This window comes from Puma concolor, chromosome B3 (assembly GCF_028749965.1).
Source record: "Puma concolor isolate L17-30 chromosome B3, mPumCon1.1.hap2, whole genome shotgun sequence".
Classification (NCBI taxonomy): Eukaryota; Metazoa; Chordata; class Mammalia; order Carnivora; family Felidae; genus Puma; species Puma concolor.
Window position 1 is genome coordinate 10832660 of NC_141672.1, and position 23193 is coordinate 10855852.

The 23193-nt window shown below is 51.8% G+C and overlaps 1 protein-coding gene, 1 long non-coding RNA gene and 1 other non-coding gene across 3 annotated transcripts; 1 reads left to right on the top strand and 2 right to left on the bottom strand.

Annotated features, from left to right (window-relative positions):
- Positions 1-392: 392 nt before the first annotated feature.
- LOC112856540 (U6 spliceosomal RNA) lies at positions 393-499 on the bottom strand. The gene has a single exon (XR_003223114.1). It is a non-coding gene; the product is annotated as a U6 spliceosomal RNA (small nuclear RNA).
- An 11906-nt stretch (positions 500-12405) lies between these two features.
- Positions 12406-18553, bottom strand: LOC147579739 (uncharacterized). Its single transcript, XR_015251801.1, has 3 exons — positions 17450-18553; positions 14930-15023; positions 12406-13044 (listed from the first exon to the last, which is right to left on the bottom strand). It is a non-coding gene; the product is annotated as an uncharacterized LOC147579739 (long non-coding RNA).
- A 248-nt stretch (positions 18554-18801) lies between these two features.
- On the top strand, positions 18802-20774 carry GSC (goosecoid homeobox). Its single transcript, XM_025919770.2, has 3 exons — positions 18802-19294; positions 19762-20021; positions 20341-20774. The coding sequence occupies exons 1-3, from the start codon at positions 18940-18942 to the stop codon at positions 20494-20496; spliced, it is 771 nt and encodes a 256-aa protein (XP_025775555.2). The 5' UTR covers positions 18802-18939; the 3' UTR covers positions 20497-20774.
- The last annotated feature ends 2419 nt before the right edge of the window (positions 20775-23193 follow it).

The window sequence follows — 23193 nt, forward strand, 5'->3', positions numbered from 1 at the left end:
TTAACCGCTTGTGAGTAAGTTGCAGATATTGGGACTTATTACTTTTTTGTTTGTTTTTGAGACAGAGAGAGAGAACGCATGCGTGCACGTGAACATGAGCAGGGGAGGGGCGGAGAGAGAGGGAGACAGAGGATCTGAAGCAGGCCCTGTGCCGACAGCAGAGAGCCCGATGCAGGGCTCGAACGCACGAACCGCGAGATCATGACCTGAGCCGAAGTCGGACACTTAACTTACTGAGCCACCCAGGCGCCCCGGGACCTTTCATTTTTGAATGTTTCAGTACATATTTCTTTTCTTTTTCATTTGACTCACTTTATTGCAATATTCACTTTATTGTGGTCATCTGAAACAAAACTCGTAATATCTCTAAGGTATGCCTGTACAGAAATTCTAAAAATCTGGAACGTTTCATGAATTTGCATGTCAGCCTTGTGCAGGGACCATGCTAACCTTCTCTGTATCGTTCCAATTTTAGTCTCTATGCTGCCGAAGTGAGCAATCAGTATATATTTTTTAAGAACTAGGGGAACCTGGGTGACTCGGTTGAGCGTCTGACTCTTGATTTCAGCTCCGGTCATGATCTCACAATTCTTGGAATAGGGCTCTACACTGAGCAAAGAGCCTGCTTGGGATTCTCTGTCTCTGTCTCTCTGTCTCTCTCTCAAAATAAATAAATATACTTAAAAAAAAAAAAAAGCCTGTTCTCTTATGTAATAGTTACCATTATGAAATCCAGGAAAGTTAACATTTTTATAATATCTGATATGCATTCCATATTCAAATTTCCCCAATAATGTCTTTCCGAGCAACTTTCCCTGAATCCAGGATGCAAACCAGTATTTCATGCTGCATTTACTGGTCATGTGTCCTCGGTCTCCTCAGTCTGGAACAATTCCTTAACCTTCCTTTATCTCGCGTGGTATTGGCATTTTTGAAGATTACGGGATAGCTGTTATGTAGAGTCCTCCCCTATCTGGATATGTCTGAATGATTCTTCATTATCAGAATCAAGTTGAAAATGTTTTACACGTATGCAGCATAAATGACCCTGTATCCTTCCCACTATATCCCACAGGGGCTGGTGGTGTTTGTCCGTCGTCCCATCCTGCTGAGGGTAACTGTGATCACTGACTGAGGCAGTCCTAGATTTTCTCCCTTTTATTTTAAAGAGATTCTTTAACATGTTTATTTTGAAAGAGAGAGAGCATGGGCAGGGGGAGGAGCAGAGAGAGAGGAGCCCAGAACCAGCCCAGAGAGCAGGAGCCTCGCACAGGGCCTGATCCCACGAACCATGAGATAATAACCTGAGACTTGAGATCACGACCTGAGATTTCATGACCTGAAATTAAGAGTTGGACGCTTAACGGACTGAGCCACCCAGGCACCCCATCTCCCTTTCAATTATTAAGAAATCTCTGGTCTCCTTTTGTAATTGATAAGTAATCCGTAGCACAAGACTCTGATCGTGTGTAAGTATCACATTTCCTAACAATTTCACCCAGAGGTTTTAGCATCCATCCGTGATTTGTGCCCTGAACTGAGTTTTATTAGGATAGCTGCAAATTATTTTTAAAGCTGTAAAAGAGGGGGGGGGGAGTGGGGGGAACACAGGTGAGCGGTTGCATTTTCTTAACATAAAGGCCTGGAAAATGCTACTCCATTGTATGGAGAATTTTTAATCCGCAAAGCATGGTTTGGGAGGAAGGGACAAGATTAACCAAGATGTGGTCTCTGCCACCGGAGCAGCTCACGATCAGATGGGGGACACAAAGCAGACAGAGCACTGAGGACACACACACACACACACACACACACACACACACACATGAAAGGAGGGACAGGAAGCCGTTAAGTGAGAGCTTCAGAAGAAACCCAGCAGCCTGGAGCCGCCTGCTGGAGCCTAAGGTTTGCCCAGCACATAGGTACCGAGTAGGGAAAGCGTCCCCCCCATCCCCAGTGTCATGGATTGATGGGTCCCTCCCAAATTCATCTGTTGAAATCCTAACCCAATACCTCAGAACATGACCTGATTTTGAGATAAGGTCTTTACAGGGGAAATCAAGTTAAAATGAGGTCGTCAGGGTGGGCCTTAATCCAGTATGACCTTCGTCCTTCTAAAAGGGAAAAATCTGGACCCAGACATACACACAGAGGGAAGATGCTGCGAAGGGAGAAGGTCACCGACAATCCAAGGAACACCGAGGCTTCCAGAAGCCTGGAGGGAGGAGGCCCGGAACAGATTCCTTCTCAGCATCTGTTCTGCCAACACCTCGATCTCGGATTTCCAGCCTCCAAACTGTGGGACAATACGTTTCTGTTGTTTAGGTCATTCCATGGGTGGCACTTTGTTACAGCGACACCCACCGTCGGCAACATGACCCCACGTTCATGGGCTGCAAGATGTTGAGGGAAGAGCCCGGGCTCGAGTCAGAGCCTTGGGGTCATGGCCAGGTTGTACCACATCACAGCTGCTTAAACTCAGGACAGTCTCTTTGTCTCCAGTCTCGGTTTCCTCATTTGTCAGTAGAGGGGAGTCAGAACGGCTGCAGGAGGGGTGCCTTGCGCTCCACTGGGGCCATCGTGGCTGGCCGCCATGGCCTCATCCAGTCTTTGCTGACTACGGGACTCCACCACGGGAGCCCCTTCCCTGACTCTCACTCTGCTGGGTATGGTGGCATTTTTACTCCCTTTCACCCTCAAGGTCAAGCTCATATGGGGCAGAACTAACACAAGCCAGTTACCCAAAATGCCCTGGTGCCGTGTCAGTGAAGGAGGAAGTTGGCTTATCTTTCTGAGATTTAACATGATCTATGGTGCACCAGGCATGACAGGCCTTGCCTGTCACTGTCATGGCCTAGACTGTGTCCCCCTGAACCCAGAACATTACAGAAGCCTTCCCGGTCTCCCCAGCCCTCTGTGGAAGTGATCACTCAATTTCTTTGCTCTATAATTGCTTCTCTCCGGGGCCCTGGTTGCCTTCCATGGGCCACTGTTCTAAGCAAAGGGAGGTGGTTAAGGAGGGGAGTGTGGAGGGTCTCACCCCGGAGCCACCCTGCCTGAGTCTCATTCCTGACTTTGCCCTGAACTGGTTGCGTGACCTTGGGCAGCTTCTCCAGCCTCCCTGAGCCTCAGACTTCCCTTGTGTAATAATAACATGGTTCTTGGCTGGTTGTGAGTATTGGCTAGGGCCTGGCATATAATCATCATTCAATAAATGTCAGCTATTTTTAAGGCTTTTATTTATTTTTGAGAGAGAGAGAGAGAGAGAGAGAATGCAATCAGTGGAAGGGCAGAGAGAGAGAGAGAGAGAGAGAGAGAGAGAGAGAGAGAGGAGACACAGAATCTGAAGCAGGCTGCAGGCTCCGAGCTGTCAGCACAGCGCCCGACACGGGGCTCGAACTCACGGACCGTGAGATCATGACCTGAGCCAAAGTCAGAAGCTTAACCTGCTGAGGTACCTAGGCACCCCTCAGCTATTTTTGTTAGCGTTGGGAGCCAGGATTTTGGTGTAGGAAAAAAGATGGAGATCTGAGTTTAAAAAGGTTAAGTATAACCTGAGTTAAGATTAGAAGCATCAGAACAAACTCATGGTATATTTTATCCTTTAAAAAAATGATCTGGATTTTTTTCTTCACTCTGTTAACTCTAGATCTACTGAAAAGACCCGGAACAATATCTAAAACAGTATAAATGAGCATCCCCAGCATCAGACTATGGTCTCTAAATACTGTTTCTCACTCAAAGAAACCAGGAATGGTTGATTCCAGGTCTCGGGCAGGAAATGAATGCGATCATTCTGGAACATCCTGTCAAACAAGAAAGCAGGGCAGCCATGAAAGACGACTGAGCTGTGTCAGCTTAGGACCCAGAAGCAAATTTGGGAAGGTTCCCACTCGCCAGAGACAGGAAAATGTGAGCACCAATAGGAAAATGAATTTCAGTATACTGAAACACATAAAATTAAATTAAATCCAGGGGCGCCTGGGGGACTCAGTCGGTTAAGCCTCTGACTTCAGCTCAGGTCATGATCTTGTGGTTCGTGGGTTCGAGCCCCGCGTCAGGCTCCGCGCTGACAGCTCAGAGCCTGGAGCCTGCTTCAGATCCTGTGTCCCATGATGTCCCCAGCCCCAAGGCCAGCAGTTAGCAACCTTACCGGGAATGTGGGACCTGCTACTTGGCAGAGGGCTGCCCACATTCCAAGGCACTAGCAACTTTGCCCTGGTTTCTAGAACATTCTTTCATTGCTGGAGGCAGCCCGGCTGGGCCTGCTTCCCAGCTCTGTGCAGCTGGCCTGGTTGTCGGTCTGTCCGCGTCATCAGCCCTAGAGGCGCAGGTGGGCACCCCAGCCCTGCCACAGCCCTCTTGGGAGAGGAAGAGAGCTAAAGCGATCTGGCCACACCCCACACCTGCCATCAGCTCCAATTCTTCCAAGCACTCCACACTGTCCCCAGTGCTGCAGAGGAGGAAGGGTGGGGCAGGGATCCCCAGACACAGCGGCCCCTGGGGCAGTCGGCAAAGTACTAACCACTCCCCTGGTGTCGGCAGAATGGGAAGCAGAATGGTCGAGAAGAAGGCAGCCAGGCAGCCAGGCAGCTATCCACCAGGTGCCTGGTTCAAATCCTGGTCTCACCCGCCCACCATATCTCTTAATTAACCCTACCTTAACACCTGCTAAGCACCATGCCAATGTCACGTGCACATCTGTACAGACATACCCACTTAGCACCTTCATTCTTACGTGATGAGATTTTTTCATTAAAACTTTTTTAAGGTTTATTTATTTTTGAGAGAGAGCAAGAGACAGCGTGAGCATGGGAGGGGCAGAGAGAGAGAGAGAGAGAGGGACAGAGGACCCCCCCATGCGGGGCTCAAACTCACGAACCGTGGGATCACGACCTGAGCCAAAGTCTGATGCTTAACCGACTGAGCCACCCAGGCACCCCTGTGTGATGAGACCCTCAGGCTCATGTAGCCATAGAGTAATTTCTATTATATATCATTTTCTCACGTGCCCACGAAGGAAAGCGCAAGCAACGTTAAGTTGTTTTCCTCTGACAAGAGTCCAACTTCTGTGAATTAGGTCCCTGTGTTTCCATAGAGCATCACCGTCTGGGCCACCATGCCTGTGAAAGCTATTCCTAACCAGCTCCTTTATTCCTCACAACCACCTAGGTGGACAGGATGACAAGTAGCCGCGTTTTATAGATGCAAACACTGAGATCAGGGAGATTCAAACCCCCCCGGAAGGAAGCTAACCCAGAAAGCCCTTGCTGAAAATTTCCTTTCTCTGCATCACCTCTTTGCCTCGCCAGGTGCTGAGGCGCAAAGAATACCGGCTTTGGGGGGAGATTTGGGTTGGTCTAAGACTTCTGCTCCTTTCTTACAATCTGTATGATCGATCGCTTCATCTTCCAGGATCCCATTCCCTCACGCGCAAATGAGGATAATAACGCAAGTGCAAAAGCCTTTAAAGTAAATTAAAGATAAGGAAATACTATCAAGATTGTCTTTATCTCAGCTCTTGAAGAGGACCGAGGTTAATTTTCGGAGTCACTTTGAGTAGCCATACAACGCCTTGAGTCTTTAAAAAAATTTTTTTTTCAATGTTTATTTATTTTGGGGACAGAGAGAGAGAGACCATGAACGGGCGAGGGGCAGAGAGAGAGGAAGACACAGAATCGGAAACAGGCTCCAGGCTCTGAGCCTTCAGCCCAGAGCCCGACGCGGGGCTCGAACTCACGGACCGCGACATCGTGACCTGGCTGAAGTCGGACGCTTAACCGACTGCGCCACCCAGGCGCCCCAAACGCCTTGAGTCTTAAAGGTGTTCGGGGTCTTGGAAAATGCTAAATCCAAACATCCAGAAATCCTCCCCAGGCTACCATTTGGTGAGCAGGCTCTGTGAGGGCACAGGTATCTTGCCTTCTTTCCTGTCCAGGCCAGAATGCTCCCATTGGCTGGACCCCTTCTAGGCACCTAGTACTTATCATCCATCCAACAACCCGAGAGCGGTCCTCACAATCTCACACGGATGATCCTTGAGGCTCTGAAACCCCAGGAACCCGCCCTGGCACCCTAGTGACCTGGCCATGGGTTGGTGAAACCAGGATTTGGGCTCAGGTCTGAGTACAGTGGATGGTCCAAAATCTCATGACATCAAAGTTACATGCCCTGATTGTCAGCACAAGATCAAGCAGGCTCATCAGAAAAAGCCTGAGCAGGATCTGTGGCTATACAGACATCAAAATCAAACTCGGCACCTACATTTGAGTTACGAGTTTACGCGACTCCGTGTAACTCAGACATTTGTGTTCCGTCTGCTGCAACACACTGAGCTGTGACAATAATGTCCCGTCCTGTTCACTGCACCAAGAGCTAAGATCACCTGCTTTATTCCTCCTTAGCCAGGGCTTTTTACTGCTGGAAATCTCTTTGAGCGTAAGGGACTTACCATGAGGTCAGGGACTTTTGCAAATTCGTCTTCTCTGCCCCAGCATGTAGCCCAGTGCCCAGCACGCAGAAATTCCTTACAAACTATTTTCAGCTCAGTTTCACAAACATCCACTGAGCACCTACCTCGCACCAGGCACTGTTAGGTGCCAAGGGACAAAGATGATTATAATTTTAAAGGCTCACTGGTCTCTCCAGAATTAAGGGGAACTTAAGGCAAAGTTGGGATCCTTGTTGCAGAATGAGAAGAAGTGACTTACGCATCTGATCGGTAAGTTTGGGGACTAGAATCCAATCTTAAGACTTTAAACCTATAATGTGTCCACGTAGGAGTCCCGTCCTCTTCACACCCCCAGCCATTGTCCAGGAACCCAGGGGAGTGAGTCATTAGCGAGGGGGACTCCTTTCCAAGGATGTTGTTTGCCTGTGATGAGGTGTTAGTTGAGGAAATGGGGATGGGGGTGGGGTGTAGTCGCTTATCTCATTATTTGTTTGACCTTGGTCCCCTTTCCCTGGAACACTGCCCATGCAGAGGGGGAAAGGAGTTTCAGATTTTGGAGATACTGGGTTTCGATGCACGTTGAATTTTAACGTCACAAGTAAAACACGAATGCTGTGTCTTTGTTCAAAAGTAAAACATTAGCAGTAAGGCTCAAGTCCTCTTTAAGTATCTACTCCAATCCTAGCCCTTCCTACAAGAGGTGACTGGTCCTGTTAATTCACTGGTGGACCTTCTAGATCTCTTTTGTGCGTTTATATATTTCTCAAACACCATACGGCACTCACTGTGTTCCATGCATTGTTCTGCCTTCCAAACGTTAACCCCTATGAACCCATAGTCAATGTTGCTGTTGTGTATGTGCACCCACACACACACACACACACACACACACACACACACACACAGAGTCATAATATTTCAGATAACTTAACTTTGCCATTCAACAAGACATCTTAGAGATCTTTCCATATTAGTACATACGAGATGGCCTTCTTCTCCTCAATGGCCGTGTGGTTATTTATTATGGGTGTGTGCTGCTTTATCTAATGAGTACCCTACCGGTAAACATTTAGGTTGTTCCAAATGAATTTCATTATCCCTCGTGAATATCCTTCCGCAGACCTTGTGTATAGCATGAGCGGAGGGGCTTGCTCGGGTGGATTTACTCAGGGGGTCTTAAATCTTAACCTTCAGTAGGTTAGCCTATGAATAATATAGGCCACGCCCAAAGAGGTTTGGGGCAGGGTGGCAGGGAGGAGGAGGGGAGGGGAAGAGCCTGGGGTCACAAGTGAACTCTGACCGAAAAACTGCCCCTTCCGCACTGGCTTCCTTGGGAGGCAAAGATACCTCGGGAGGTGTGTGCACAGCTTTTCCGGAGGACCCCACCCTCCCAGCGAAGGACCCCACCCTCCCAGCGAGCGGTCCCTCAGCTTCTCAGACTCCTCACAGCTGGAAGCCCCCTTGATTTTTCCCACAGTGGAGTTGGAGTCAAGCTGGTTGTTTTTTTTTAAATTTTTTTTTTCAACGTTTTTATTTATTTATGGGACAGACAGAGACAGAGCATGAACGGGGGAGGAGCAGAGACAGAGGGAGACACAGAATCGGAAACAGGCTCCAGGCTCCGAGCCATCAGCCCAGAGCCCGACGCGGGGCTCGAACTCACGGACCGCGAGATCGTGACCTGGCTGAAGTCGGACGCTTAACCGACTGCGCCACCCAGGCGCCCCAAGCTGGTTGTTTGAAGAAGCAGGCGCTGGGCTGCACCAGGACGGGTCTGGTGGAAGGAGCCCCAGGCTACCAGGAGGCCCAGCGAGGAATGATGGCACCCCGACCTCCCCGCTCTGAGACCTGGGGCGAAGTCCTTAGACTCCTCTGACCCCTCGTGGCTCCCCGTTGCTTTAATCTGAGAATCGAGGGAGGTAGTGAATTGCAATTGTTTCTTAAAAAAAAAAAATTTTTTTTTAATGTTTATTTTTGAGACCCACAGAGACAGAGCATGAGCAGGGGAGGGGCAGAGAGAGACACACAGAATCCGAAGCAGGCTCCAGGCTCTGAGCTGTCAGCACAGAGCCCGACGCGGGGCTCGAACCCACGAACTACGAGATCATGACCTGAGCCGCAGCCGGACGCTCAACCGACGGAGCCACCCAGGCGCCCCCGGAGAATTGCAATTCGTAAGCGACACACCATTTTCCTTGGGAATTTCGCCGGGAAAGGATTTGAGGCTTTTTGTTGTGCAGAGAACCAAGCCCAGGCCTCTGTCTACACCACTGCAGATATTTAGGCTCTCCTGTCCCTTGATCTATTTGTGTGCAAGAGCTGGGGGCCCTAATGGTAAACGCCCCTTGAGGTGGCAAGGACTTTCCGCCCTACAAATGACAAATGACTGCAGCTGCTCCACGGGCACACACGCTGGCTCGCTCACCCTGAGAACAGGATCATTCGTACCCACCCCCATCTTACAGACTCGAAGACTGAGACTCCGAGAGGTCACAGGGCTCTCTCCGGCTCACACAGCTCGTGGGCATCAGAGCTGGAAGGCAGCCTGACAACGAAGATGGGACTTTCAGCCACCACAGGGGTTGGGGCAGGGGGGGAAGGGACTCTGGAGTCGGGAGCTCTGGAATGGAATCAGACAGGGACCGTTGAGCGTGTTGCCAGTGTTCAACATTTGCTCTTTTGCAGGAGAGTCTCTCCTTGACTCGCTTTGTCACCGTGGAGGGGCAGGGAGTAGTGACTGCAGACTGAAAACAGGACCCCCAAAGGTGGCGAGGGCCCACCCCCAATTCCTGTCCCCGCTTAGGGTCTCAAAAGCAGTTTTTTCAACTACCCGAGACCCATCTACCCATCCCGGAGGGCCAGCTTCGTCCGGACAGCTCTGCTCCCACATCGCCACGCGGCCCTGAACTGGATCCTGATCCCTTTGGCTGCACCACTGGCAAGTGGGGACGCATCTCCCCTGAACACGGTCAGAACGCAAGCTAACGGTGACCAGCGGCCGACGTCTGAGCTAAGAGGGGATTTGCAGCTGGTTTCCTGATCGCTCCCCCATTTCGGAGATGGGAAAAGGAAGGCTCCAGGGGAGACACAACCGGGGAAGTCCTGGAGAGTCTTCCTGCTTTCTTCATTTAGGACCCACCCCGATGACAGTGGGACGCCCCACCCAGATGTGTCAGACCTCAGGTTCAAAGGTGACCATCGGCCTACCTTGGCACACAGGTGTGGCTGGAAAGCCCAAGGCTACCTGCACACCAGCGCACTCCTGTGCACACGCCAGCCGCATGATGACCCCAGGCGGTGTCTGGGAGAACTAACTGCCTGGGGTTAACAGATGGACAGCCCTTCTCCCTCACCCTCTCTTTTATCTACTTCAGGAGAGCACCCACTGTGGCTAATTAACACTCCCCTGCTAACGATCTTTCGCCTGGAATTTGGGGAGGAAGTAGAAGCCAGGAGGGGGGGAGGGGAAGGGTGAAAATGTATTCTCTCCTTAAACAAGTGATTTAGCACACTCACGGGGCCAAGTGCCGGTTCCGCCCATATGGTCCCAGCTCAGATATTTCCAACCCTAAGAGGACTCGTTCTGCAGCACACGAAGGCCCGACGGTCACCTCCGGGGTCTTCAGGGTGGCAGAGGCCACGTCCGCACAACCAGACAGGGAAGCCAGTGTGGCCGCGCGGAGCCACCAGGGGAAGGCCACGTAGGAGGGGGCGAAGAAAGCCAGCGAAGGCACCAAGACTGAGCGGCACAGGGCAGGGGCCTTCCGCGTGTGGCCAGAGTCCTGACAAACTAGGGTGGGGACAGAAGGGAGGAAAGGTAACCTGGGGCCAGGGAACAAAAGGTGTTGTTCAGCCAGCTGATGAGCGGGGCATTTCCTTGTTTTATAGAGCCCGGCGCAGGGCTCAAACTCGTGAACCAGGAGATCATGACCTGAGCTGAAGCCGGACGCCTAGCCTACTGAGCCCCCCCCCCCCCCCCCCCCCCCGGGCTTCCCTTTTCGCTCCATTTTCTAGAACAAACAAACTAGTCGTTTGCCCTAATTAGACCTAGTCATGGCCGGCCCTCAATACCAGTTTCTCCGGCCTTATGCCTCAAGATGGAGATGTTTGCTCCCAGTTAGAACATGCGCCCATAAAAAGGCAATTTGTTCCTAGGTCGGGAGACTAGGTCAGCCCCGACAGAGATCCAAGGAGCGAGATTTCACAGTGACTCCAGCTTTTGGAGCGAGAAATATTCAATAAAGAATTTCCCTGAAATATGGAGGGGTGTGCATTCGCCACACATATTCAATATCTACCTTTTCCTCAGAAACGCCAGAATTCCCCTGCCGCACAGAGAGCTTTGAAAGCAGCCCTCTCTGCCGCTGCGCTTTTACTGAAGGACTGGAATGGTGAACAAGTTATTTCAAAACTTATTGCAAGTTAAGCATTCACTTGATCACCTAGTTTAGCTTGGAAAGCTACTTTCTGAGGGGTTGGGGGGGAAGAAAAAAAAAAGAAAGAAAAAAAAGAACGGCCACAGCTGAAATCAGAATGTGGATAGCATTATCAAAAACTTATGTTCCCATCTCAGAGTCAACCGGAGACACTTTAAGATTCAAATAATTCCAGAATCCTAGAGTTTCAGAGAAAGCATTGTCATTAGCCGGGCATGAAAGTGTTTGTTGACGTCAGCATTCTACTTGCAAATATCGCGTGGACCTACCGGGCAGAGCTGAAAATGACTATATCTACAAACCTTATGAGAGCGGAATGAAATGTTCTTCGGGGACCTGTTAAAAAAACCTGCGAGGTATCATGTAGACAAGAGGGGTTCTTTTCAGTTCAACTGTCCTGTGTTTGGCTCATATACTCAATTCCCCAAGCTATCATTACTATGAACAGACTACTTTTTCCCATAATACATAAATTACAAACAACCCAATGACAGGGGAGACGGACTCTTGTGATTTTAAATCCAAGACCTTCTGGTCTGCAGAAAGAATTTTACTGCTAAGTGAAACCAAATCCACCTCGGGACCCAGCATCATTCAGTTTTTGTCCCTGGGTGCAGGCAGATACCCCCAAACAAGAAAATAAACACAACCTCCAGAAAGGAGGTGACCAAGGAGCTGGTATTGGGATTGATTGGCCCAGAAGTGATCAAGTGTGCAAAATGGAGGCGGGGAGGGGCTGAGGGAGGGTGTGTGTGTGTGTGTGTGTGTGTGTGTGTGTGTGTGTGTGTGTGTGTAGAGGGCAGTGTATTCCAAAACTCTCGATCTCCTGGCTTAAAAGCCCCAACACAAATCACACAAACTGAAAGTTGAGGTTGTTTCTGGGAATTCTCCTTTTTCCTTTCGGGGACAGAGAACTGATCTGAATTATCCAGGCACGCTGGGAAGGGCTCAGCCTGTTCCTCCCACGGCAAAGCCAGGTTCCAGTTGAGTGACAGCATCAGACCCTCTGGCTGGTGGGATTGAGCAGGTGACAGGACCTGTGACCTCTGGACCTCTGAAAGCGGCTTCCCTCCCGCCTGCCACTTCCCATGACTTCGTCCGACTCCTTAGGCTTTTCGGAAGCCTTGGTTTCGGCACACAACCGATGGGCAAGGGAGTCTAGCTGCTTCTTTCAAAGGCAGACAGGAGTGAATGGGCCCAAGTAAGTGACCTTTTAGGAGTTGAGAAAACTATTCAAAACCGTCACTGACAGTGATGCTGGGGCAAGTAGGAGCCTCCCTTGGTGACTGCTTTGAAGGACAAGACACATCTGGGAACATGTTTGTTAGTTTCCTCGTTCTGATGTTGAAAAAGAGCTAGTAACGTTACCTGCTATCCACCTCGCATCCAGATTTGAAGTTGACGTATTGTCCAATGACCATTTCATCAAGTCCTCTCTAAAAAGATGAATACACGTTACACATATCTCTGCTGATAACCAACCTTTCTGGACACGGAACACGGCCACCCAGGCATGGCTGTCTTTCCCCATAATTTTCAGTTTTATTTTCTGATAGTCTTTCCTTCAAAAACAAAACAAAACAAAAAACCCCAACCCACAACTTCCCAAATTATCTCTTGAGTATTAAGTCTTCCTTTTTTACCCCCAATACGTGTCTCGCCTAGCTAACTTTGATCACAGACACATTTTCGGGGTAAGTTCCTAAAAGTTAAGCAGCTGAAAGCTACGGAAATATGTTATTAGCAAATCAATTGTTTTTCCAAGAACTTTACAACTACGGCTAACAGGAAAAATCTACCCTTATTCATTTCAAAATGGGCAAAAGGGTAAGATAGGAATGTAGAATGCTGAGGAAAAACAAAACAAAACAAAAGTCTGGTGCCTTCTTTAGGTTATGAAATATGTCCTTTCCTTTCCGGTCTGCTGACCACAGTAAGATGTGTTGGAATGCGTAAGAAATGTAAATAAAACACCTCCTCCTGTCTTTCCCGGCCAGTCTTCTTTCTTAATCACATTTTGTCTCCCGGACAGTCTCTCTATAAAGAAGATCTCACTCTGCTTGGTGGCTCAACTGTGCACCAACTGGTCTCTGTTGCTTCCTGTCTCCCCTCACTGCTTCCAGAACTTCACAGAGGGGCGAGGTCTCTCGGGAAAGTCTGCGTAGGACAAAGCTGACGTATAGGATAAATAGGGTAGGACCAGGAGAACACAGGGCTTGAACGGGAGGTGGCCGCCACGGCAAGTGTGTGGCCCCGTCTAGCACCCGGGGTAACTGGTAAGCTACAGCTGGCTCTGTAACCAGCCTTCCAATCCACATTCCAAGCTTGTTTACGGAGACGATGGATATATGAGCAACAAATGGGTTTATGCGGATGTATACGTGTTTCAGAAACACTGGCAGCCCAGAGGGGTCTCTGAACTGCGCCCCATGCAGACTTTGCCTTTTCCAGCCACAGCCTCCCGCTGAGAAAGACCCCCCCCCCACCATGCGTGACTCAGACGTGCCATTTTGTGTCCAGCCATCCCGTGCCCACGATTCTCCTCCCAGACTGATTTTTGCAACTTAATGGGTTCTGTGACACAGAGCCATCTCGCCGCTAACATCCTGAAGCGGTACCTAGATTTTTAACACCTATTTGCGTGTTGGACTGATTGACTCGGCTCTAAGATAAGCATTTAATGACAAGGCAGTCAGTCCCAGTCCTGCTTAAGTGTCCTCTCAGATGGGCTGGCTTAAAGAAAGATGACAGAAAATGTTCTTTAATAACTATGGTTTATCCATTTCTTTCAGATAGTAAGTGGCACATTCTCCCTTCATTTGCAGCTTTTAATCCCAAATGGACATCGCTTTTGAAATATCCTCTTTCTTTCTTTTTCTTTCTTTCCTTTTTTTTTCTCTCTCCCTGAGGCTGCCACTGGAAAGTTGAAATCTAGCAAGAATGTAATGGTAGATGCCAGCTTTCTGAATTACAGGGTGACTGCCTGAGCTGATCCTAAAAAGCGAGTGTCTTTTTTATACCGCATAAAAGGCTGAAATGTTTACATATCAAAAGGCTATAGGCCAATTTCTGTCAAAATTACACATGAAGTTAAGCAGTACAAGCAATTTATTTAAACACTAGTCATTGTAGAAAAATTCAAAACCATATGCTCTTTGAGCAGCTTTTCACAAATGCATTTGACCCATGACTTGGCTAGACATACAAGCTTCATAATTTACTCTAAATTTCAAATCCCCTTGACGTTTCAATAAAAGATCTTCATTAATGAGGTTTACATGAATGAAAACTTTAGAAGCTGATATCGGTGAGCGAGGGGCTTCGGGAACTGTCTGTGCACTCGCTCTCATTTTCAACTGACTGACTTTGCTAATCATTTCAAGAGAAAGTTCCACTGAGAACAAATTATCGGCATTTGCATTCTGCGAGTTGCCAGAGCAATGGTGCAGTCCCTTTGAAACAAACTTTGGTAAATAGCTCCGCTGAAAGAGGATTTCTCCAACCCTGAAAACCCAAGGCTATTTTTTTTTCGGATGCTTTGGGAAGACGTCATTTTTCGCCACCCTTTTCTCCCCCACCCCCACCCCCCTCCACACACCCCGAGTTATGCTGAATTTTCCTAACACCTTGATTATTTCGTCCCACGAGGCTCAGTGCGCCTGTTTGGAATGTTGCAAAACTTGAGGCAAAACTCAGCCTAGTAAGGGTCCCTATATCCCGGTTGAATGGGCGCGCTGCCCTTAGCAGGGACCGCGTCTACACCTGGAGCTGTACTCCACCCACCCAACCTCACGCGGAAAACCCCCTGGGGCTACCGGAGGTGTCCTCGGAGCGGCAGGGCCATGGACCGGGGTTTGAGCACTATTTTTGAGGCACTGGATTTTTTTTTTTTTTTAAAGCCCACCTACAAACAATACAGCCGATTTGCGCTGTGGAGACCGTCTGGGGTCTCAACACAGCGCACCCGCTGCAGCCGGGTCTGTGCATTGTTCCTAATTTCTCTGACCCAGCTAATTCGCCCTCCTCCGAGGGGGCTCCCTACCTTTGTAAAGGACACGCCGGCTTTTTGCCCATGCCACGAAAAATCTTCTTGAGGGCATCCGATTATGAGCTGTGCTCGGTGACCGGGAGAGAGGCTGAAAGAATTAAGAAAAGAAAGTTCCTGAAACCGTAAGAAGTTGGGACCGCATATGCATTTTTTTTTTTTTTTTTTACAGCCATGGGTGCACGTGTGTGAGTGTGTGGAAGGGCAGTGGGCGACAGTTTTCTCCCTAATGAAAATATCTTGGGGGCGGGAAGAGATACCCAGACGCACACTCCAAATCTGGGCACTCGGTTTTAAATCAGAGAAGCAATTTAGTCTAGGCTCTATGAATCAATTTAGCGATGACTGCGGAGCAAAAGCGCCTTTAGAGATGCCGACCCGCACATATACCTTACGCGTTCGGAATCCGCTGATCTATTCTTTAATATATTAAAAATGAGGGTTATTACCGGGGCGACGGACTCCTCAACAAACACATTTTCATAGACTTCTGGCATGGTGATTGCTTCGCGTGAAATCGTGTTTGGGTGATAATAAGTAAAATCAGCGGCGTGTTTATTGCACGTCCCACCTAAGCGCTTGCTGGCCGCCTCTGGCCGCTCCCGGTCCTCCCATGCTGAGCGGTGCGTGCGGGCGGACAAACAATCGCTTAGCAACACGAGGCAGGCAATTTGCGTGCGTTGCATTTGTTATTCGAATTGCGCCCGGCGAGGCTAGGCGATGATTGTTTGTTTGGCGCCTTGCGGACACTTGTGGGTTTGGGCCCCGCAGAGGACGCTCAGCGCGGACATCGCACCGCTGACTGCCTTCCTGGGCTCCTGCCTCCCCGCGGACACGGTGCAGCCTGCAGATCGAGGGGCAACGGGGATGGGGAGACCCCGCCTCGCAGGGGGTGAGCTCCCTGGGAGACTGAATGACTGGAGTAGAGCTCCGCCTGGGTCCCTGTGACCTCTTCCCGGAAAGTCCCTTCTGCAAGAGCACAGAGCTTTCTCACTCCCTTTTCCTGATCTTGGACCCAGCTGATAGAGACCCTGACCCGGGTGGGGGTGGGGATAGGCTGCATCTTGGCCTCAATGAAAAGTACTAGAAAAATGCCCCCCAAGCTACCCCAGGCGACAGTCACCTAGCCTCGAGAATTCTCACAGTTTTAAGGGACCCAATGATTGTTGGCGTCGGTTCCATCCACTAAAAAATACCACGACCTAGAGAGGTATTTGCAAGGTGATTGATTTGCAAGGTGGCAACGTTGGGTCTAGAACTCTGACGCTCAGACTCGAGATACAGTGCTCTTCCTTCCAGGGGTCTGAGGGTACCATGAGAGGATTGCAGAAAAGCAAGAGGCGAAGTCTAGGGGGTTGCTAAATCTCATTATTAAAGAGAACAATGTACGGAGTGGAAGGAGGCAGTATGCTTGGGGGCGGGGGGGGGGGGGGGGCAGGCTGCCTTATTTAAAAACTAGAAAGCACTCTTAAATTTGTGGCTGAAGTCTCCGCGCCTTGCGGTTCCGAACACCTCTGCAGAAACAGACGAGGACTCCGACCCGAAACGCTTCTGCCTCCGCCCAGCTCAGCAAAGGTCTTAAAAAATACACGCACGCACGCACGCACGCACGCACTGCCCAGGGCGCCCAACGCCGAACACAAACGCAGCCGGAGTCGCCGAAGGAGTTGCGGCCCCTAGTTGTCTTTCATCAATCGCCCTGCAGAATTCAACCCCAGGAAAGGTTGGCGGAGAATATGTGCCCGGAAACTGGTGATTTTTAAGTCTCCCAGAGCAAATGCCTCCATCCCTGGTTAGTAGCAAAGGGAAAGGGCTGCACTTCTTACCCTAGACGTGACCTCTCTGAAGGAGAGGGTCACACTCCATCCCCTGGGAGCAGTTTTTATTGTAAAAAAAAAAAAAAAAAAAAAATCGATTGCCTCCCCAAACCGAGACCCATCTCGGTCTCGCCCTAGTCTCCCCCTACAACTTCTTAATCTGCTCAGCATTAGAAGCAAGGCTCCTGGGCCACGAGCGGGTGGGCCCGAGGGTGCAGAGTCCACGAAGGGAGGCCTAGGAGAAGCGCCGCCGCCTAGCTTCTCGCCGCCACGCCTGCGCGCGGCAGGGGTTGTGCGCCCCGGGCGGGACCAAACCCCCGCGCCTTCGCTCCTCTGACCCGGGAACACGAATTGACAAGTGCCCTTTCCCCTTTGCCCTACCGCCCGGGAGGAGGCAGCCCACAGACGTGGCCTGACCGAAGCAACATCAGACAAGCCGGCAGGGACCCTTGTTAATTAGCCAGAGAGCTACAGGGAGAAAATGGGCGTGAGTTAAAAGCGGCCCTCCTTCGGGAAACCCGAGTTGCCCCCCAACCCGGCCCTCGGCTGTCTCGTTTGGGCTCGGCACTACTCCTTTTCCTGAAGCGGCTGGGGGTGCCTGCGCGAAGGGCCGAGAAAGGTCAGTTCTGCGAGACTGGGGCTTACGCCGGGCCCGCAGGACCTCCGGGGCGACTTTCGTTCCGCGCGTATTGTCGCCTACCTTCTCGAAAGGCGGTCTGCCGCCTGCGCACGGTGGTGGGCTTGGATGCGCCTCCGGCAGCTCCGGCGGACCGGCCGTGCCGCGCGGAGGATCCCGCAAATCACCGCGGACGCCTGCCGCGAGCAGAGTCCGGCTTGGGCCAGGCCGCCGGGGCTCCGGGAGTCCAGCCTGGGCCTGTTGGGCGAAGGACAGCTAGGTGGCCTGTCCCAGTCGGGGAACCGGCGAGACGCACGGGGGGAAATTCGACTCAGTTGTTGGGGAATGGGGTGAGGAATCCCAAAAGCCCCGTTTTGGGATTGAAAACAAAAACAGTATGGGGGAGAAGACACCCCATTTCCAAAAGCGATTTTTACCAAAGAAAAGAAAAAAAGCAAACAAACATAAACCTACCGGCCCCCACACACAGGGAGCAGCGGGAAGCATCGCTTCTAGAATGCTGCTCTTGGTGGCGAATTTTAAATAGCGGCTGAATTTGGTGTCCGCTGTGTAAGGGCCTACGGGTTCTTATGGTAGATTTCAGAGCCAAAGTGACTGCAAAAAATACATATATGCATGTATTTTAAGAACCACAACGCACCTCTTTCGTCGTTTTTGCCTTTAGAAATTTTGGCCTTTGCAAAAACAAAAAGGTTGGGGTGGGGTTAACCAGTTCCACTCGGGAGAAAACCTCAAGATAAAAAAAAAACTGAGGTGAAATTAGGCGGTGAGTGCTTGGGGGCTAGGAGGAAAAGCGGAATTTTTAATCTTGCTTGAAAGAGGACGCAGCCCCTCGCATTTTCTAAAACAAAACAAATTCCGGCGTGGCGAGAAAAAGTAGCCTCAAAGTAAAACTGGCCACAATGAATTTGAGTTTCTCGCAGAGGAAATCGCACCCAATAATAGGACCCAATCTGAGAAAAAAAAAAAGGGTGGGGGCGGAGAGGTCGGGCTCAAGGAGTTGTTAACTGCGCCGCACAATGGAATTAATGAGATTAACCGGAGTAATTAGGACGCCCGCCCAGCTCGGCCAGCCCGCGGCGGGGCCGCTGAATGGGAAAGATTAGGTTAATTTCATTAATTTGCAATCCACAATCCCTTTTCTGGCCCCCGCAACCCCCTCCCCTTGGCACCTCTCCCCCCTCCCCCTCCCCTAAAGCCCCCCCCCCCACCCAAAGGAACCGAAAGGGCCAAATCTGGTTCTGTTTGTCATCTGCATATTACCAGGAACTAAATCCAGGATGACGTCGACTCAGTATAAAACCAACAAGAGGTTCAGCTGGTCTAAACTCCGTCCTACCCGCGGGTTGGGTTCAGCGAACGCTGCCGAGAGGGGAGGGCGGGAGGAGGGAGAGCGGACGCAGGGGGCGGGGAGGGGCGCGGGGCTGCGCGCTCGCCCGCGCTCTCTTTCGGTTTGGTCGGCCGCTGGAGGAGAGTGGACCCCCCCCCCCCACTTTGAGGCTTTTTCCCCGGCGCCTCCCTGCCGCCCCCCGGTCCCGGCGCGGGGCTCGGGGATGCCCGCCAGCATGTTCAGCATCGACAACATCCTGGCCGCCCGGCCGCGCTGCAAAGACTCGGTGCTGCCAGTGGCGCCCAGCGCCGCGGCTCCCGTCGTCTTCCCGGCCCTGCACGGGGACTCGCTCTACGGCGCCGGCGGCGGCGCCTCCTCGGACTATGGCGCCTTCTATCCGCGCCCGGTGGCCCCCGGCGGCGCAGGCCTCCCGGCCGCGGTCGGCGGCTCCCGCCTCGGCTACAACAACTACTTCTACGGGCAGCTGCACGTGCAGGCGGCGCCCGTGGGCCCGGCCTGCTGCGGGGCCGTGCCGCCGCTGGGTGCCCAGCAGTGCTCCTGCGTCCCGACGCCCCCAGGTAGGGTCGCGCTCTCGCCGGCCTCCTCCGCCTGCCTCGGTCCTCAGTCCCTAGAGCGTGGGTGGGCGGCGGCGCTTGCTATTTTCACTTCGCGCAAACTTTTCTCCTTGCAAAAATAAACTTCCCCCACCCTCCCCCTCCACTTTTTTTTTTTTTTTTTTGGCCGATCGGGCACGGGGGATTGTACACTTGCTGCAAACTTTAGGCGAGAGTTAGCGGAAACTGTAACTTAGTGCCTGCATGGGGAGACTAGGCTTTTGGGATTCCCTAGCTGGCTTTGGGAGTGTGCGCGTGGACGCTCTAGCACGCTTCCCCCATTTCCCTGCATCTTCAGTTTCCGCGCACCCCCGCTTCCCAGCACCCCCTTGCAGAGGATTTTCCAGTCGGAGTGGGTCGCGGACAGGCGGGCTGGCGTGTGCGCCCCGTGGCAAGGAAGGCGGCTGACCGTGCGTCTTACTCTGTCGCAGGCTACGAGGGCCCCGGCTCGGTGCTAGTGTCCCCAGTGCCGCACCAGATGCTGCCCTACATGAACGTGGGCACCCTGTCGCGCACCGAGCTGCAACTCCTCAACCAGCTGCACTGCCGGCGGAAGCGGCGGCACCGCACCATCTTCACGGACGAGCAGCTCGAAGCGCTGGAGAACCTCTTCCAGGAGACCAAGTACCCAGACGTGGGTACCCGCGAGCAGCTGGCCCGGAAGGTGCACCTCCGCGAGGAGAAAGTGGAGGTGGGCGCGCCTGCTGGCCCTCCAAGGCGAGATCGGGCCCCCGCCGGGTTTGCTCGGTTCTGCTCGGGTCTCCCTGAACTTGCGAAACATCCCGTGGAGGCCCGGAGGCTGCCGGAGGGCGCTTTAGGCCCAGGAAGTTGAATGGAAATGCGGAAGCGGGAGCGAGTCTCCTGTCCTTTTGTTGGCGTGCGCGCGGGGTCCCCGGGTTCCGAGCCCACGCCGGCGTCACGCGCGGCCACGGAGGGCCCCGGGGGTGCCCCGGCGGTGGGGGAGCGCGCCTTTGATCTTAACTGTCGTTTTGTCCTCCGTTGCGCAACAGGTCTGGTTTAAAAATCGCCGTGCCAAATGGAGGCGGCAGAAGCGGTCCTCGTCGGAGGAGTCGGAAAACGCCGAGAAGTGGAACAAGACGTCGTCAAAGGCGTCGCCCGAGAAGAGGGAAGAGGAAGGTAAAAGCGATTTGGACTCGGACAGCTGACGGCCGCGGGCCGGCTGTGGCTCTTGACTAACTCGAAGGACTTGCACAGACAGACGATGCTACTTTCTTGCACACGCGCTGCCTTGCGGGAGGGGGCCGAGAAAGAGGAACGAGGAGCTGTAAATAGTGTACAGAGCCCGGAGGGTTGGCGCCTGGGGTCGGGGGTGCGCAGGGGCTCGAGCCCCGAAGTCCAAGGCCGCCAGCGCCTCGCTCCCCACCGTAGTATTTATAGTTAAGTTAACGGTGACGATACAATAAAGTGATGGCGATGTAGTCGGGCCACATTCTGTATTTCATACCCACCGCCCCCCACCCCCATCTGAGGCCCAGAAAAGAAATCTACGTAGTTTGTAGCTTCAAATGAAAAAATTGGGCAGCTCTGACCTGTCCGGGGAAAAAAAAAAGAAAAGAAAAGAAACCCTGGATATGAAGCAGTCGCAGGACGGGTGTCTTGGTTTAAAATCCGTTTCGTCTCTAGGAAGGGGTGGAGAGGGACTTTGCGGGGCTGCTGGGGGTGGTAGCATTGCCCATGAGAGGGGACAGCATGGGGTTCCTGCTCCCCCTCGCCCACGGGGAGAACCAGGACTCTTTTCCTCCTTGCCGCCTACGGAAGCCAGAGCGAGAAAGCAGGATCCGCCCTGGAGCTGGGGGATCCGGGAGCCTCTCCAGAGCCGGCTCATGGGTCCCTGTTCCCATGAAATCCCCAGGCCTGAGGGTGGAATTAGGTGGTGGGCGTGCCTCCTTCCCGACACTTTTCTCACTTTTCTGGATCTTTCATGGCCACTCCGCCGCTCTGAGCCGGCACGTCTCCCGCCCGGCGGCTCTCAGCTGCGGGTCCGCAGAGCCTAGTGGGGACCCCGGCCCCACGGTGCTTTAGCCCAGGCATTTGGGGTGGCCACAGGTACCTGCCCTGAGTTCTGGGGGCCACCCGGGTATAAGAGTGCCACGCCCGGGGCAGTGGCGGTGCTGACGCCTTTGGTCTTCTCCTGCCGCCGCCCAAGGTCTCCTATCTGCAGTAGCTGGGGTCGCCCCGGCTGGTGCGCTGGTCAGCAGCCTGTGAGGGATGGAGAGGCCCGGAAGCTTCCCCGTGTGGTGCCGGCTGAGCACTTGGGCCAGGGATGAAGACCAGAGCGTGCATGCTGTATGGTTCCCCAGCCCACCGGGCCGGGGTTAGGGTGGGTGGAGGCCAAGGGCCCGCAGAATTGGTTTTGAATGTTTCTACTTTACTGATTTTACAACAAATCCATTTTATAGATAAGGAAGCTAAGGCTCAGAGAGCTTCCCGGCTTGGCTGATGGGGGTGCTGCCCAGGGAGCAATGACCTTGTTCTTCCTTTTCGGCTGCCTGCCTCCGGTATTTAGTGCGAGGTCCCTCCAGGGGAAGGCTGTGCATCCTGGCTGTGGACTGGGCCCCGGCAGAATAGCCTTTCCCGAGAGGCGGTATTTTTCCTACAGCTTTTTTTTATGTTTAAAAGGTAAAAGTAATTCCTGGAACAGGTGAAAAGACACTTCGGAAATAGGAAGTGTCTCCCCCCCTTATCACCTTTTGAATAAGGAGTATCTCTAGATGGAAGTAGGAGACAGCCAGGTTTGCCTCAAGGGTCAAGATTGCCTTGGTGCATGTGTGCTCTTGAGCAAATTATGGAACCCCTTGCTGTTATGGGCTGTAAAATGGGTCCAACCATATTGTCTGCTCCCCAGGGCTAGTGTGGACATTAAAGGCATGGCCTCCTGTGTAATAATAGCTTGCCTGGGGGAAATGGTTCAACATGGCTACTTATTATTTTTTTTTAATACGTACTATTATGGTTTATATTGTATCGGACCCCGCACTTCAGGATTTTTTTTTTTTTTTTTTTTTACATTTTCTCATTTTACTTTTCAAGAATTCTGTGATGGGGGGTTTTCACCAGTTTACAGACGAGGAAGTTAAGGATCAGGAAAGTGAAATACTTTTAACAACATTTGGTTTTAGAAAGTAATCGTCTTTGCCCAAGTGAGTCTTAATACTATAATTGGACATGTTTCCACTAATGCTGGTTCTGGTGAGAGATAGTCAGAAGCCATCAATTTCAGATGAATCTTGCAATGGCTGTTCTAGATCTTCCTTAGACCTCAGGCTTCCATGGCCTGGCCTGCCCTGCACCCCTCCTCCTTCACTGCTGTCCCTAGGTCTTGTCCTCTGTCCCATAGGAGAGGGGTGAGCCTGCAGAGGGATCCAGGAAGAGCTCTGACTTCTACCCTTCCTTCAACGCTCCATTAGTCTAGAACATTCTAGACTAGTAGGACAGAAGTGGGTGGCATCATTCCAGCCTGAGCCATAAGACATCCTGGAACTCTATCAACCTCTATGTCTCTTTGTCCGTGACTCGCCCTGCCCTTGGACTCCCTATAAACAGGGTTCTTCCTTTTTTCTTTTCTTTTCTTTTCTTTTTTCTTTTCTTTTCTTTTCTTTTCTTTTCTTTTCTTTTCTTTTCTTTTCTTTTCTTTTTTCTTTCTTTCTTTCTTTCTTTCTTTCTTTCTTTCTTTCTAACGATCTGCATTTGTCTAGTCTGGAGTGGTGTGGTGCCCACGTCAAGTGACGGGAGAGAGGGATTGCAGGAGTAAGGGTCTCAAACATTCTTCCCCCAGAAACACCTGGGGCGAAGCCAGGACAAGTAGAGGGTGCAGGGGGTGCGTGGGCGGGGGAGGAAGACCC

Excerpts from the sequence above, each read along its gene's own strand:
- GSC (XM_025919770.2), top strand. The coding sequence starts at position 18,940 with ATGCCCGCCAGCATGTTCAGCATCGACAACATCCTGGCCGCCCGGCCG. Across the intron at positions 19,295-19,761 it reads CTGCGTCCCGACGCCCCCAG|GCTACGAGGGCCCCGGCTCG; the intron begins GTAGGGTCGCGC and ends ACTCTGTCGCAG. Across the intron at positions 20,022-20,340 it reads TCCGCGAGGAGAAAGTGGAG|GTCTGGTTTAAAAATCGCCG; the intron begins GTGGGCGCGCCT and ends GTTGCGCAACAG.